This window comes from Protobothrops mucrosquamatus, unplaced genomic scaffold (assembly GCF_001527695.2).
Source record: "Protobothrops mucrosquamatus isolate PMUCROS unplaced genomic scaffold, P.Mucros_1.0 scaffold331, whole genome shotgun sequence".
Classification (NCBI taxonomy): domain Eukaryota; kingdom Metazoa; phylum Chordata; class Lepidosauria; order Squamata; family Viperidae; genus Protobothrops; species Protobothrops mucrosquamatus.
This window is the reverse complement of record NW_015386670.1, coordinates 308,647-324,887: the sequence shown is the minus strand read 5'-3', so window position 1 is coordinate 324,887 and position 16,241 is coordinate 308,647. Positions and strand designations below refer to the sequence as shown.

General features: G+C 34.2%; 1 protein-coding gene across 2 annotated transcripts in view; it reads left to right on the top strand.

Annotated features, from left to right (window-relative positions):
• HSPA4 (heat shock protein family A (Hsp70) member 4) overlaps window positions 1-16,241 on the top strand; it is a 31,167-nt gene that overhangs the window by 7,670 nt on the left and 7,256 nt on the right. For both annotated transcript variants that reach the window (XM_015815267.1, XM_015815266.1), the window contains exons 2-11: window positions 1,321-1,378; window positions 3,591-3,731; window positions 4,280-4,402; window positions 5,542-5,641; window positions 6,834-6,967; window positions 9,980-10,224; window positions 11,569-11,645; window positions 12,717-12,868; window positions 15,042-15,148; window positions 15,415-15,548. In XM_015815267.1, coding sequence (XP_015670753.1) covers window positions 1,321-1,378; window positions 3,591-3,731; window positions 4,280-4,402; window positions 5,542-5,641; window positions 6,834-6,967; window positions 9,980-10,224; window positions 11,569-11,645; window positions 12,717-12,868; window positions 15,042-15,148; window positions 15,415-15,548 — 1,271 coding nt within the window. The remainder of the gene's footprint in view (window positions 1-1,320; window positions 1,379-3,590; window positions 3,732-4,279; window positions 4,403-5,541; window positions 5,642-6,833; window positions 6,968-9,979; window positions 10,225-11,568; window positions 11,646-12,716; window positions 12,869-15,041; window positions 15,149-15,414; window positions 15,549-16,241) is intronic.

Below are 16,241 nucleotides of genomic sequence, written 5' to 3'. Positions count from 1 at the left end.
TACAACAGTTCATTTAGTGACCGTTCAAAGTTACAATGACAGTGAAAAAAGTGACTTATGACTGTTTTTCACACTTAGCAACCATTGCAGCATCCCCGTGGTCATGTGATCAGAATTCAGATGCTTGGCAACTGACTCATGTTTTTGACAGTTGGAGTGCCTTGGGGTCATGTGATCAGCTTCTGCGACCTTCTGACAAGTAAAGTCAATAGGGAATTCAGATTCACTTAACTGTGTTACTAACGTAACAACTGTAGTGATTCACTTAACGACTATGGCAAGAAAAGTTGTAAAATGGGGCAAAATTCACTTAACAAATGTTTCACTTAGCAACAAAAATTTTGGGCTCAATTATGGTCATAAGTCGACCATAATATGTATATGCTTCTGTCTGTATAATTTGTAAGTGGTGAGTACAGCAATAAAACAGGCACCTTTTTTCAGTAAAGTTCCATTTGTATACATTTTTCATGGGGTATGCTTGGGGTTTTCAGTTTTTGAGTGAATTCCATAACACATGTCTTCTGTGGAATGAAATAGCAAGTATACCAACTTCTCTTAATCAGACACAGAGCTTTCCTAAGTATTGATATTATAGTGTCGCACAGTCAACAAAATGTTTAGACTGGATTTGGCATTTTTGTCTATCAAATCTGTCCCAAGGATTATTATTACTAGCAAATTTTATCTGCTATCTCTTTGTTTAAGATGACTCTGAAGATGACTCTGAAAAGACAAAATAGTATATATGTTGTCTCTTCAGGTTCCCTGAAAATCTGTTTCTTAAAAATAGGAGACACTTGGGGAAAGATTTACTAGGAATTAGTTCTGTTGCAGGAACAAAAAAACCCCAAACTTAAATCCAAGTCTATAACATTATGAATAATAATCCTAAAATCATTTGTCTATAAATTTATTTATAAAAAAGCTCATCCACAAAGAAAGCTAACTTGTTGGAGAAAATTACAGTAGGTGGATTGTGTTGAATGGATAACTATAAATGGTTGTTTCAATAGGAGCAATTTTAATTTACCAAGGTTTGTTTATTTATTAGCTTTATATCCCACTTTTCGTACTTTATAAGTAACTCAAGGCAGGGAACATACATAATATTCCTTTCCTCCTCCTATTTCTCCCACAACAAGATGACACAAAGCTCTTAGGAAATTTGTTCTCATTAAAAAATAGATTTTAATAATAGATTCATTGAGTGCACATCATTATTAAGTTTCATATTATTTAAGCTTACGCATTGAAACTATATTGAAACTGAAGTATTCTGATCTAATTTTTAAAACTATTGTTTAAATTTTATATTAGGTCATGTATATCATTTGGACCCAAGAACCGTTCAATTGGAGCTGCAGCCAAGAGCCAGGTAAGGCTTTTATATCTATTTTTTTTTATAATTCTATAATCGCTAGAAAAACATGAAAACACTGAATTATATCAATTTTTTTTGTGTTAAAACAGTTGTGTTAAATATTTTGTTTTCAGGCTTAATGAATTTGACTTGTTGAAACATTTATGTTTTCTATACTATGTTTGCTTATCCTATAAAAATTATCCTAACTCAGTGAATAAGTTGAAGTGGAATCCAAATGGGAAATATTTATAGTGGAATCCAAAAGGGAAATTTTTATAGTGGAGTAAACTAATGCCAATATGTCTCTCTTGTGTATTTCTTTCCTATTTTGATTGTTTCACTGTTCTCAGCAATTGAATTTAAGGAGGGATTTAATCGCTAAAATAGGGCAAAAGTATATACTCAAAAATTCCATTCCTGATTCTGGATAAAAGATTTCTAGAAAAATACAACCCACACCTTAAAATTTCTATTGGCCCATTCTATAGGGGATGAAGAGATAGTCCAGAGCTGAATTGTTTCAACATAAAATTACAAGGGTGTTGTAATACCCTTCTTATTACGATATGTCCTTTATTTTATGGTTCTTGCATAAGTTCAGAAGTGGCTTGATTTAATTATGATTATGAATGTTAACTATCTTTTGCTTTTAAATTTGAACACTATTAGAAGACTATTGTGCTTTAGCCAATTATGGTTGATTTGTTGAATAGGGTCAGCTGCAGTGAGTATTTAAGGGGACTTCATGAAATTTCAAGGATATAGACTTGAGTGGAAAATAGATAAACTATCCTCCACAAAAGTAGTAGAAAATAACTTCTATAAAACTGCGCCAAAAATGGTAAGGATACCAGGTATCAGGAGCTGAGCTCAACTTGAGGAAATCTTTGTCTTTTCATATAGATACTATATTCAAATGTATTGGATGCCTTGTAGGTGCCTGGAGCAATCAAATGTTAACTCAGTTTATATGTTAAAACAGAAAAAGTGCAAATTCTTACTGCAGCTATGTTTCATTTTCTTTGTTAGGATCGTAATGTTTTAAAATGGAAATAATGACATGGCCGACATTATAATATTATGTGATTTATGAGAGGCTTGACTTACAACACTCAGATCAGGTGGTTGTTAACTAATAGAACATAACAAAAATTGTTTAATCTTTACATGGCCTTAAAATATAAAGGAAATTGTAATTAATTTTTTATCTACTAGATCAAGATCTTGCACTATGTCATAATCTTAATCATCCACAATATCCTTCCACCTTAAATTCTGACTTGAAAATATGTTGACTGTATTTGCTTTATTAAGACTTAACCAAAGAAATATTTAATACCATCACTAGTTTTTATTTCATTAAGATTGCATCAGTCCTACCAGAAAGCAATGCATTGAAAAGTTTGCTTGTAGTTGAGTTAGTAAATTAGTCATAGCAAGAAAATTGGGGTGCCACTTTCAGATGGAGCTGGGATTGTTGAAGGGAATCCTATTATCTAATTTTCTTGTGCAATTGTTGCACAATTTAGGTGACTAAATTTCTTCTAACTTTATTTGCATATATGGGTAGGCCTCAACTTACAACTATTTATTTAGTGACCATTCAAAGTTATAATGGCAGTGGAAAAAAAATGACTTTTATGACCAATCCTCATGCAACCATCACAACATCCCCATGATCACGTGATCAAAATTCAGGTGATTGGCAACTGGTATATATTTACAATGGTTACAGCATCCTGAGGTCATGTGATCACTAGCTGGCTTTTGACAAATAAAGTAAATGGGGGAATCCGGATATGATTCATTTAACAATTGCAGTGATTTGGTTAACGACGTGGCAAAAAGGTCATAAAATCAGGTATGACCCAAAAACTGTCTTGCTTAGCACTGGAAATTTTGGTCTCAATGTTGTTGTAAATCTAGGACTACTTGTTGGTTGAGTAAAGTTCCTGAAGAACAAATCCTCAATATAAAATATGGAAGTATTATTTTGAATGTGCTATTTCCGATATGTGCTCAATATCTTATGGTTGTTTTTCTGACTGTATTGTATAGCATACTTTGATACCTTACAAGAAAAATGTGTAAGTTTATATACCATGAAAAAAATTATGAGATTCTATAAAAGCATTCTTATATTTTTTTCTTCAAAGTCTTTCTACAGCTTACTATAAAAATATTAATGTTCTGTTACATGAGGCTAAAGTCTGTTCCCTTCTAGGTAATATCAAATGCAAAGAATACAGTGCAAGGTTTCAAAAGATTTCATGGTCGTGCGTTTTCGGATCCTTTTGTTCATGATGAAAAAGCTAAACTTGCTTATGAGCTTGTCCAGCTGCCCTCACTTTCTGTTGGCATTAAGGTATGACCTTGAAATGTGCACATACTATTTACAAAGTTAGAGTACTGTTTGGCTATTTGGCAGAAGAGAAAAAAAAATAAAAGCAGAGAAATACAGATATTATTCAAATCTTAAGAATTCAACTGCTACAGTCTTCCTTAAAGAGATGGGAGTTGGGTGGCTTATAAATTATTGTTGTCAGACAGTTAGCCATATGTTTAGACTTGGTTTTTGTCCACTTATCAAGTCCTTCCCAAGGACTTGAGATAGGCAGATGTTGTTTATTAATATTAAAGTTAAACAATGCAGGATGCAAGCTGTTCCAAGTAAAGTTATCTTTTGCGGTTGACTGAGATGCATTCTTTGAGATAAAATAAGTATGATTAGAATTTATTCTCTTAAAAATATGAAAAATAAAGCATACTGTTGATTGCTCTTTTGTGCTTATTTGTGAAGAAAAAGGAGAAATATATGGTATTTATACATTAAACCTATTGTTGTTAAAGGTTTAGTGGGGAAAATTATTCTGGAAAATTACAGATTAAAATGTCATTTTGTTTCTAACTAAGGTTAAATATATGGAAGAAGAACGAAACTTCACAGTTGAGCAGATTACAGGAATGCTTCTCACTAAACTAAAAGAAACTGCAGAGAATGCTCTTAAAAAACCTGTAGCTGACTGTGTTGTATCTGTAAGTAATCAATCTGTATGTTTTTGATATTTTTTAAATTTAACTTTCCTAAAGGTTATGAATGAAATTGATTACAGCTTGTTGTCTAGCAACCTTAATGATGGTTTATCATAGTGCCTTTCAGGCTCTACAGCAGGGGTAGTCAACCTTGGCTCTTTTATGATTCGTGGACTTCAACTCCCAGAATTCTGGGAATTGAAGTCCATGAGTCATAAAAGAGCCAAGGTTGACTACCCCTGCTCTACAGGGTGGATGATATTCTTCGTTTACAGATAAGTAAAGGAAATATAGTATTTGGACTGTAATTGTAGTTAGTCAAATGATTAAAGATTGATATTTTGCCTTGTAAATATTGTGTCTGTGTCACTTAAAGGTTTCTATAAAACTTATGAATATTAGGGTCTTAGTCAAACATTTAGTCACCACAATATACAAGCATCTTCAAGTTACAGTGGTAATTGTAACCTGGTCCTGGTTGCTAACATTAAGCAAGGGCCATGTGGGTTGTTAAATTAGGACCTCACCTGACTAACCTGTAACTTCCTGCTAACTTCCCCATTGATTTTGCTTGTGGGAAGCTGGCAGGGAATGAGAGAAATTGTAGCCACATTACTACAGCTAGCTGCAATGGCCAGAATTCTGAAGACTGGTTTTAAGACCCCCATATTTAATGCTATTGCATGTTTGAACAATCACTAAATAAGTGGTCATAACCTGAGGATCCCCTGAAACACATTTACTTAGGATCTGGGACTACCTTGTTTTTATCTATCCAAGTATGTTAGGTATGACAAACATCAGGCTCCTTTCTAGCCTGGCAAGGTTGGATTGTCTATAATCCCATCCTTCTTTTTTACATTTACATTGTTGCTGACTTAAGTATTCTGTTTACTAAAATTTTCTATTTTAACATAAATTATTTTGCAGTTCTTGTATTAGTGTCTTGTAATAAACAATATGTTTTTATTTGTTAAATATTAGCTGTTAACAGTGTTACTAGCCAGTTCATTTAACTTTTACTTCCCTATCCTATGTATAACTTGGGGTAAAATACAATACATGTGGCTAAAAATCCAATTATTAAAAATATTTTATTTGAAACTGTTCTTTTTAAAAATGAACTTTTAAATGTCTTGTAGGTTCCTTGCTTTTATACAGATGCAGAGCGCAGATCTGTCATGGATGCTACACAGATTGCTGGATTAAACTGCTTGAAGTTAATTAATGAAACTACCGCAGGTAGGTAGATAACTGCAAAGAATACTGAATTATACATTTGCAAGTCTTGCATCCAAGTTTTAAGTTTTGTTTTAGTCTTAAATCGTACTATTTTTTTCATTATATTGAATAAAGGGGAAATAATTCAAGGTTTATTTCCATTCAGTAAACTTTTTTCTGTTACAGTTCAGATTTGTACATGAGTACACTAATTATTTTTACATTTTGATTACTTTTAAATGTGAAAGTACAGAAATTCACAAAAGAAATTTGGAAGAACAAAACATTTCTGAAATATTTTCTCTTTTCAGGAAGCTTTTTAAGACAAACTTTACATCAATAAAAAGCTGTATATAAAAAAAGATGTTTATACCAGTAACTGTATGGTATTAGAAAAGAATCTCTGCATGTATTTTTGATATACGCACATTCAAGTCTAAAATTAATTGCATTTTTATTATTAAAACTTGCCTTCTATCTTCAATCTTTGTTTTTCTTAATTAGGTTATAGAAATTAAGAGACAAGTGCTTAAATAATATAATAAATAATACTTCAGTGATTAATAGCTCCCTCTGATACAGTACCAATAGGTAAAATACCCATGGGGTGGGGCATCTTGAATCAATAGTACCAATAGTATTTGTGCAATCAATGAAACAAAAGGAATTTCTTAGATGCACAAATATCTGCAGATATCCTGTTGCAGTTATGCCTTTGAAGTTTAGCCCAAGCTGTTGCTTGGAAGGGGTTATTTGCCTAATCCATTTATTCTTTTTTCTAATGTCAAAACAGAATTTTTTTCTCTATAATAAAGAGTTAATTTATCATATAAATTTTAATCTATGTTATGAGTATAGCTGTGGACTGATTTCCAGAATGCCCAGACATATGGAAGACTTTTGCCTTTATTGAAAATACGTTAATAAATAGAACAATCATTTTACTTTGGTTTTATTTGAAATTTTTGTAACAGCTAATCCATATGTCTATCTACCTGAGAGAAATAAAGGTTATAATACTAAAGCAGTCTCATGCCATTTCTGAAGGAATCCAATTAAGTTATAGGTATCAGATGTGATATGGCTTGCATTTAGAATAAATATTATTTGGTTGATGATTGCCATTGTGGACTGTTTTAAATGGTGTTCTTAGCCAAAAATTAAAACAATTCTTAAATAGAGGATCATGAAATTTCTGTATGTTTCTGTCTAGTTGCTCTGGCCTATGGGATCTATAAACAAGACCTGCCTGCATTAGAAGAAAAACCAAGAAATGTGGTATTTGTTGATTTAGGGCATTCAGTTTATCAAGTATCAGTATGTGCATTCAACAAGGGGAAATTAAAGGCAAGTATAAAGTCTATTCATGTTAATTATAATATTGCTACCATCTTAAGTATTATAGCTGAAAATTTGGAAGTGTTGATGCATTTGACAAATAAGGCTAGCAATTAAAAGCTAACAAGATGATTGCAAAGAAATATGATCTTTTCACCCCCACTCCCAATCTTGTCAGAACTAATCCTTCGATCGCCCCCACCATCCTGCCAGAACCAAGAAAGCTTCTTGGATGAGAAATGTCTTCCTCAAAAAAACCCAAAAAAACAATCCAGTTGCCTTTTGAAAACGTACCTTTGAGATGTAAAGCTAATTGTGTTACCTTTCTTGTAGAGCAGGGGTGTCAAAGTGCTGGCCCGTGGGCGGGACGCGTCATGTGGAAGCCGCGCCCACCCCATTGCTGGCAATGGCAAAACCGGGCCAATACGTTGCGCGACGTCACATGACGTCACGAGTTTGACATGCCTGTTGTAGAGTATTTTATTTAAAGGCAAGTTGTAGTAGAAACATCACAGTAACTGGATTTTGGGACATTGCAGTAAGCCACTGCAGTAACTTATAAGGTGGTTTGAGTTATTATAGCATAGCACTTTAATGTTATGGTACATTAAACATTTTTATGTTTATGGCTGAATGTTCTGCATTATTCAGTTTAGTATTAGTATTTCAGCAAACCATGACAATGTAATATATCAACTTGGAAGCTGCCTCCTTATAAAAAGCAATATAATGAACTAAACTGCAGTGTTTGCTTTATATATGACTATGAGAGGGTTAAGTAGCAGAGGAGGTAATAGCTTACATTTATTATATCCTTTAGTGTTCATAATGTCAAATATTCATTCATTCATTCATTTTCTATAGTTGCCCGTCTCAATGGCTCTGGGCAGCTTATACTGTAATTAAAAAAATATAATTAAAATAGTAAAATCATTTTAAAACAATAAAAATAGAGATTTGAAATCTTTCTGTTTTAACCCATTACAGTAGGCTCCTAGGCTGATATAAAACATGTTGAACTCAAATTGCTCATAGCTAAGAATTTCTGCTTCAAGTGTTACAAACTTGGAGCAGAATATTCAGCGTTCCAAAGTTTTGTTTCACATTCTCTCTCCAGTATTCCAGTGCTGTCCATTTGATTTTAAGATTCCTTCATCCATGGAAACTTGAAAACCACATTCTTTCCTAAGCAGCAAATACACATTCTGTCTCTGCCACTTCTGGACCAGTTATATATATAATATTGCCTGACTAGTTGTTGTTTTTTATTTCTTTGCTATAAGGAAATTAAGTGCACATGTTGTATGATAATGTAATTGTCCCTGTGTTTTTTGTGTGCTATAATTTGGGTAGGTTACCAGGTACATAAATATTACCATGTGCTGCATTATAGTTTGTTTTCTCTTAAGTTGTGTACTTGTGTACCCTCACAACTGTTTATTTCATATACATGTGTTCCTCGACTTATAACAGTTCATTTAGTGACTGTTCAAAGTTACAGTGGCATTGAAAAAAAAAGACACAACCATTTTTCATACTTACGATTGTTGCATCAATCCCATGATCATGTGATCAAAATTCAGATGCTGAGCAACTGATTCATATTTATGACAGTTGCAGTGTCCCAGGGTCATATGATCTCCTTTTTTGCAACTTCTGACAAGCAAAGTCAGTGGGGAAGACAGATTCACTTAATATGACAAGAAAGGCCGTAACATGAGGCAAAACTCACTTAACAATTGTCTTGCTCAGCAACAGAAATTTGGGGCTCAATTGTGGCCGTAAGTCGAGGACTACCTGTATTGCTCACTTTAACCCTGAGTGAAAACAATTATTGCCTATATTGGAACTGAAATGAATAATGGTCCTGTTCTGTGGTTTATTGAGCGAGTATGTACCCATCTGGAATATAGATTCCCAGATGGTGAATTGAAAGAGTGGGTTTCATTTGCGATATCAACATTACAAAACAAGATTATGTTTTTGAAAAGAAGAATGTCAGAATATGATCTCTACATAGGCAAACATCCTGAAATTATTTACCATTGAATCACACTTGAAGTTGAATTTACGTTGATGTGAAAGATTGGTCAGAAAATAGAAATGGCGAAAAGAACAATTACTGCACAGTACAATGCCTTTAAGTTTGCTTTTACTGCAAAACTTGTAAATTAGCACAAACCACTCCCCACCATTGCCATATACACCATGAACAATATAAAGCTCACACTTTTCCAATTACTAAACATGTGGCCCCATTTTAGGCATCCAGTAAAGAGACAAAGCAATGTTTCATTTAATGAACATTTCATTTAATGAACAATATGACACAAAATGACACAAAAAATTGGAAGCTTACCTGGAAAAATGACAAGAACACATGACAAAAACTGAGAGGAGCTAATGGTAGCACATAATGTCTGTGTGCAAGATGACGGTGGATAGTCCTCTCAGTTGCTTTATTTTAAACAAGCTGTGCATACTCATTAGAATGTAGTAAGTGGAAAGGAAATTGGAGTCAATCCACTTCAGTCTCCAGGCAGATTAACGGCTGCTCAACTATAAGGTACTGTAGCCATTAACTCACATTTAGATAATACAGGAAACTCATGAGTGTACCAGGTGATTTAGCCTTACTACAGCCATAAGCTTCTGAATAATTTGCTAAGTATAATTAGCGTGGCTCAGTATATTATAGAAAAGCATTCTCTCTGTATAAATGATGATTCTGTAATTGACAGTTGCTAAGGATATTAAAGATAGATAGTCTGGTACAATGTTTTCTACATTCTGGTAACTTTTCTTTCAGCTTGGAAGTGTCTATTGATGTTTAGGTAAGATTGGTTTTTGTGTGTATGTGTGTCTTAGTAATTAAACATGCATACTACATGGCTGCTGTAATTTCTTAAATTAGTATTTTATATGGCCCTAAACTGGCTTCATTATCGATGATTGGGTTAATCAGTTGATTAATAACTTGCCATCTGTTTAATAGAGATGCTTTTTGTTTTTATTGTGAAGGTACTTGCAACAGCATTTGACACCATGCTCGGTGGCAGGAAATTTGATGAAGTATTAGTAAATTATTTTTGTGAAGAATTTGGGAAGAAATACAAACTAGACATAAAGTCCAATATTCGGCCCTTGTTAAGATTATCTCAGGAATGTGAGAAGCTGAAGAAACTTATGAGCGCAAATGCTTCTGACCTGCCCATGAATATAGAATGCTTCATGAATGATATTGATGTCTCTGGGACTATGAACAGGTATTGCAGATTAATACACCTTAGTAATGAACTTGTAAAAACTTTATCACTGTTTTAAGTATGTGAGCACACCTCCCTGTTTACATCTTTATTTTAATTGGAACTGGAAACTCCATTGTTAAGTGACACAGGTGTTAATTGAAAAAAACCTGACATGATTGTGCCACTTAGCCACATCAGTTCTGGCAGCCTCAGTTGCCATTTCTAAGCGAGGAATGCAAGCATCATTAAGCAAGGACCTCACTTGATCATGGCTTATGACTTCCTGCCAGCTTCCCCATTGATTTTGCTTGTCAAAAGCCAACAGGGAAGATCACAGATCATGACTGTGTGATCACAGAATGCTGCATCGGTCATAAGTATAAGGATTGGTCATAACTACCAATTGTTCAGCATAGCTGTAAGTTCAAACTGTTGTTGAATGAGTGGTTGTTAAATGACAACTACCTGTAATGAAGGGAATGGAAAAGTGGACAATTATATGTTACAATTAGGAAAATTATTAACTATTTCTACTGCAGGTTTTTTTTAATCTCTCAAAGCTAGATCTGAGGTTTTGATAATGTGAATTATTTAGGAGTGCTGTTTCTATCATCTTGGAGTGACATGTAGATGTAATCTCCAATTTGCTTCCAAATTACAGTTTGAACATGGGAAAAGGAGAAGAATATTAACTATATAAAGAATAAATGCATAGTACATAATTTTTAGTTTAAGTTCAACTTAGCTTGCCTCTCTGACATGGGGGTGGATGGGGAAGACAATGTATAACTCAGTGAAAGCAGCTTATGTACCCCAACTGAAAAACAATTGTAATTGTATTTATAAATGTATATTTCTTTAAATAAATTAGTCTGCACATGCTGTACTACTGCGAATAGCACATCCCAAAGTATAATACAAAAATGTTTTAATCATTTAAGTCATTAAAGCCATAATTGACCATAATTTTGTATTAGTATGTAGGTATTTGGTATGGATTTAATCATTGATTTGTGCTCTATAACCTTGAGTACATGTGACAATTTTACTGTAAGTTGGAATGAGAAAGAGAGGAATGATTAATCTCTTAACATGTAGAAACTCAATTTCTCTGTGGCATGTTTTTATAGAAATTTGTTTTTATGGATTGTGGGAGTGATATAAATAAAGAAGCATTTTACCTAAACAAAAGAGCTGAAGAATACAGCAGACTGAATTATCTGAGTTTTGGTTTGTTATCTAAATACATCTACCTAAATGCAACTTTGTTAATGTTGCCAACTTGGGGGATTAATCATTTAAGAGACTCACACTAATTTTTATGCTTTTTTCATAAAAATAATTTTCTATTTTCACCCGCAGAGGCAAATTCTTAGAGATGTGTGATGATCTTTTGGCCAGAATAGAACCACCTCTTCGCAGCGCCTTAGATCAAGCTAGTAAGTATACATTTTGCTATTTGGAGTGCAGTATAGGACTAATAAATGTAACTGCAGAAACACTAAAGTACATAGTAGAGCCACTTATATTTTGAAACTGCTAGATAAAATAAAATGAACATCACTAATAGTGAATGATATAGAAATTAGGATTAGGGAGGTTCAGATTCAAGCACTCAATCATTAATTTCTCCGGGTGACTTTGGTTACCTTCTATCACTCAGTCCATTAACTTCACATGGTTGAGAATAAAATTAAAGTACTAAGAATGTTTGCCCCAAGCTTCCGGAAAAAGATGGTATGCAAATCCAACAAATACAAAATATTATTTGGGAGTATCGCAGTTCTCCATCAGAGCACAATTGTATCTCCTCAAGTTTGTATTATAAATATTATACTTTTGTTTTCCTTTAACTAGAATGCTAAATATAAAACAGTCTTGACTTTTGGTAACCCCCCCCCCCCAATCTTGTTATTTGTAAGTACTGTGCTCTTTGACTGGAAATTTAACTGTATCTTTTCATGGCTAGAAAATACTAGTCATATTATTATTCATGTATTATGTTGCCCAGCTGTATGTATATAATATCCACTCAGTAAACCGCCCCCAAGAAATATGAATATTCAGTATCATCCAATCAACATCAAAGATATATTTTTTAAAAAAGGAGGTCTCCTAAACATCTAGTAGACAGGCCCCAAGGATTGCTTTGAGGGCAGTATATTCTAGTCCAGCCCCCTGCCCAGACAGGAAACCCTATACCATTTCAGACAAATGGTTATCCAAACTGTTTTAAAACCTTCCTTTTCTACTTGAGCAAGTAGACAGAAATATAGTCGAAAATTGCAAGATATTTTCCTCACTCAAATCCAAATGGAACAATTCAAAAATGTTTCTTTCACTTTTAATTTGTTTTGTGTGTGTGTGTGTGTGTGTATTCCGAGACTGATGTGCCAGTGATACTTGCATTGATTAAAATGCCATTGTAGCACATGTTGAAACTGTGGATTTTACTACTGCAAATGAATTTAGATTTAGAATGACTCTACTGTTTTTCTTCTTCTTCACAGAATTAAAGAAGGAGGATGTCTGTGCAGTAGAAATAGTAGGAGGGGCTACAAGAATACCTGCGGTAAAAGAGCGGATCAGTAAATTTTTTGGTAAAGAACTCAGTACAACTTTGAATGCGGATGAAGCGGTCACACGAGGCTGTGCATTGCAGGTAAGAATTCACTTTTAATTCCAAAGGAACCACAAATAAATGTAGTGGCTGAATTGGAAAGAAATGTTGAGTGTTTGTTAGAAAATGTATTTTGCTCCATCAGTAGTCAAATGAGTTTTTTAAAATGCAAATTTACATAGTCCAAAACCAAAAACAATTGCATGAACTAGGGTATGTATAGGGTAACATTTTTCTCCTTTCCACTTCTCTGCAATCCCTACCCAAACATCTAGCACACTTTGGCATCTTCCTTTCAGATGTGTGATCAACTCCAGAAGAAAAAGAATTTGTGCCCTAAGATTTCAGTGGATGTTCAGATTGGATTGTCTCAGCATATTTGGCAATAGGGAATGTGCAGGAGCACTTCCAGTCTGAAGCTAAGAAAGTGCTTTGGAGCACGCATGGAAGTGTATTGGCTCCAGATATGTATTAACTTGAGATCATGGGGCTGTCATGCAAAGCTAGGAAAAGGCATGGCTTTAAGAGGTAGTCCTCAACTTATAACTAGTTGCTTATTGACTGTTCAAAGTTATAACTGACCCCAAAAAAGATACTTATGACCTAGAGTCATAGTTCCAGTAGCCACCATTTCCCCATTCACATTTGCAGCATCTCATGGTCACTTGGTCATGACTTACAATTTTTTTTGCCAAAGACTGGTGTTTACTTCCTGTTTCCAGCAAAAACCGCCCCTTGTGGACAATGGGTTAACTTAACGAATGCTGTATTTGCTTCACCACCACCGCAAAAAAGGTCGTAAAATCAGGTGTGGTCACATGATGACCTGCTTAATGACTGGCATAACTCGTGAGGACTACCTGTATGCATGCCCAGTGCCCACTCAAAGCATCTTTTCAACTTCAAATCTGAAATGCTGCTCATCCCTCTGTGTAAAGGGATTGCCATCTTACCATAAATAATAATAGATTATTCTTACCACAAATTGCGCCTTTAGTATAAATTTAAAACTACTGTTATATTATGTAGAATTTGTGGATGGCATCTGAAATTCCATGATCAGTTATTTTAACTAAATTCAACTTAACATGGGATTGTTCTTCTTAAAGAGAGCCAGGGTTGACTTGACAAAGTAGGACTGGTATAGATTCTGATGATGCTTAAAATGAGATGAATTGCCTTTTTTTGAAAGAAGGTGGGAAGCTGTGGATCCAGTTACTATTGACTGCATCTATCATGCTCCCTTTTAAAATGTTTGGATGGCCCTGAACTATTGGCCTTCTGCAGATCTGTGAAGATCTGGTTTTTGTCCCATGCATTGAGCCAAAATGGTAGATGAGTCTGTTTTGTGGTGTGTGCATGTCTGTCTGTCTGTTTGTCTCTGTGTGTGTGTTTTAATTGCCAGTCTTGGTTAGGTCTTGATTATTATTTGATTTTTTACTTCTGATTTTGTACTGCATTTACTCATTTATACAATGCACTGCTGAGATTCACAGATTGTGAGAAAGGTGGTTTTATAAATCATTTAAATAAATAAATCAAAACTTTATTACTTGCCTTTTATTTTCAAGACTTACATTTTAGTGATAAGTTAAATATTTTAACCTTTTTTAAATAAAATTGGAATTCATGACTTTATAAAATAACCCAATGACATTTACATTTTCCTTCTCTTTGCCACATAATGATAAAAGCATGTTTTCAAATATTTGCAGTTAATCCATTATGTTTGGTAAACAAATGTAGATAATTTGTTCATCCCTAATTATTTGTCTAATTATTATTTAACTAAAGATAGCCAAAGCCAGTTTCTTGAATAAAAGCTTAATTGGGAATTGTAGCCTGTTTCCAACTGAAAATTGCCATTTATTTTTTTTTGAATGGCTGTAAAAGACAAAGGGGAAGTGCATAATTCTGCAAGCACGCAAGGCAGCAAAGAAGTAAACTTCTCCATCTGTAACTGTGAAATACATTTCACAGCATTAATTTTTAAAAATTAAATTGTAGTCGGATGAGATGGTGTCCGACAAGTGCAAAGAGATGGGACAGACAAGATGATAAGGCACTGCAGTTTCGTACTTCTTACATCCAGAGTTTGACCATATGCTAATTGAATAAAGAAGAGTTTTTGAAATCGAAACCTATCAGCCGCTTGGTGTTATACATGATTGACAATTTGATGCTGCAGAACTGAACTTATTTTTTTTTCTTACAGTGTGCTATTCTGTCCCCAGCTTTTAAAGTGAGAGAATTTTCTATCACAGATTTGGTGCCGTACCCCATTTCTTTAAAATGGAACTCCCCAGCAGAAGAGGGGATAAGGTAAAACTGAGCTCCTAACAAAGGTTTCCTGCCTGAGCAGGGGGTTGGACTAGATGACCTCCAAGGTCCCTTCCAACTTTATCATTAATAATAATAATAATAAAAGCTGATTTGTATGTCCTGTTATATGAATATGCATATAAAACTCCATAAACACTATATCATTTAACGTTTAATATATTCGAACCATTGACATAATTTTTGTAGCATAAGCTGTGCCTCTAAAACTGCTTATTTGACTGAACAAGGATGTATTCTTTTTATAGTGATTGTGAAGTATTCCCAAAGAATCATGCTGCACCTTTCTCCAAAGTCCTTACATTTTACAGAAAGGAAGCCTTTACTTTGGAAGCTTATTATAGTTCACCTAAAGAATTGCCATACCCAAACTCTGCCATAGGTATGTAGCATAAGAGACACTGTTTCTGTGTATTTAATACATGTATCTTGATCTAGGAACATACCTGTCAAGTTATTTTGTCATGAAATGTGTTAGTGTTAACATGCATGCTAAAATGTCAGACAGAGACTAGAACATAAGATTGTAGGCAATGCTGTATTGTGTTATCAGTTATGTGTGAGATTGTTGAAACCCATCATAAATCCTTCTTGGTCCATGGCAAAGTTAGAAGGGTAGCAGCACATGCCACACATATAGCTAGAAAGAAAACTAGTATTCATAGCAAGGCTGGGAAGGAAGGGCACAACTGGGGATGAAAAATGATTAAGGCAGAAAAACGGACAAGGTGTAGAAAGGGGTAAAGAAAACTGGACCAAAATTGAAGAGATGGAGGCAAGATTCTTTTTTTAAAGATAGTAGAGTGTCAAGGGGAATTATGCATTTTACCAGTGGAGGTTGCAGTAAACTGGCAGTTCTACCCAATGCAAGGGAATCTAAGAGGCTCTTCCCAAAGAAAAGAATTAAATGAGAGAGCTACTTTCACATTCATAGAGCAGATTGTGCAACCAAGTCTTTAAAATGGCAGTGTCCCCACAATTTAAAATAATTTATTACAGTATTAAGGGGCAGAGAACCTCCATCCATCTGCTTGCAACTATACTTGAATTGTGGAATGCATAGTGAAATGACTCC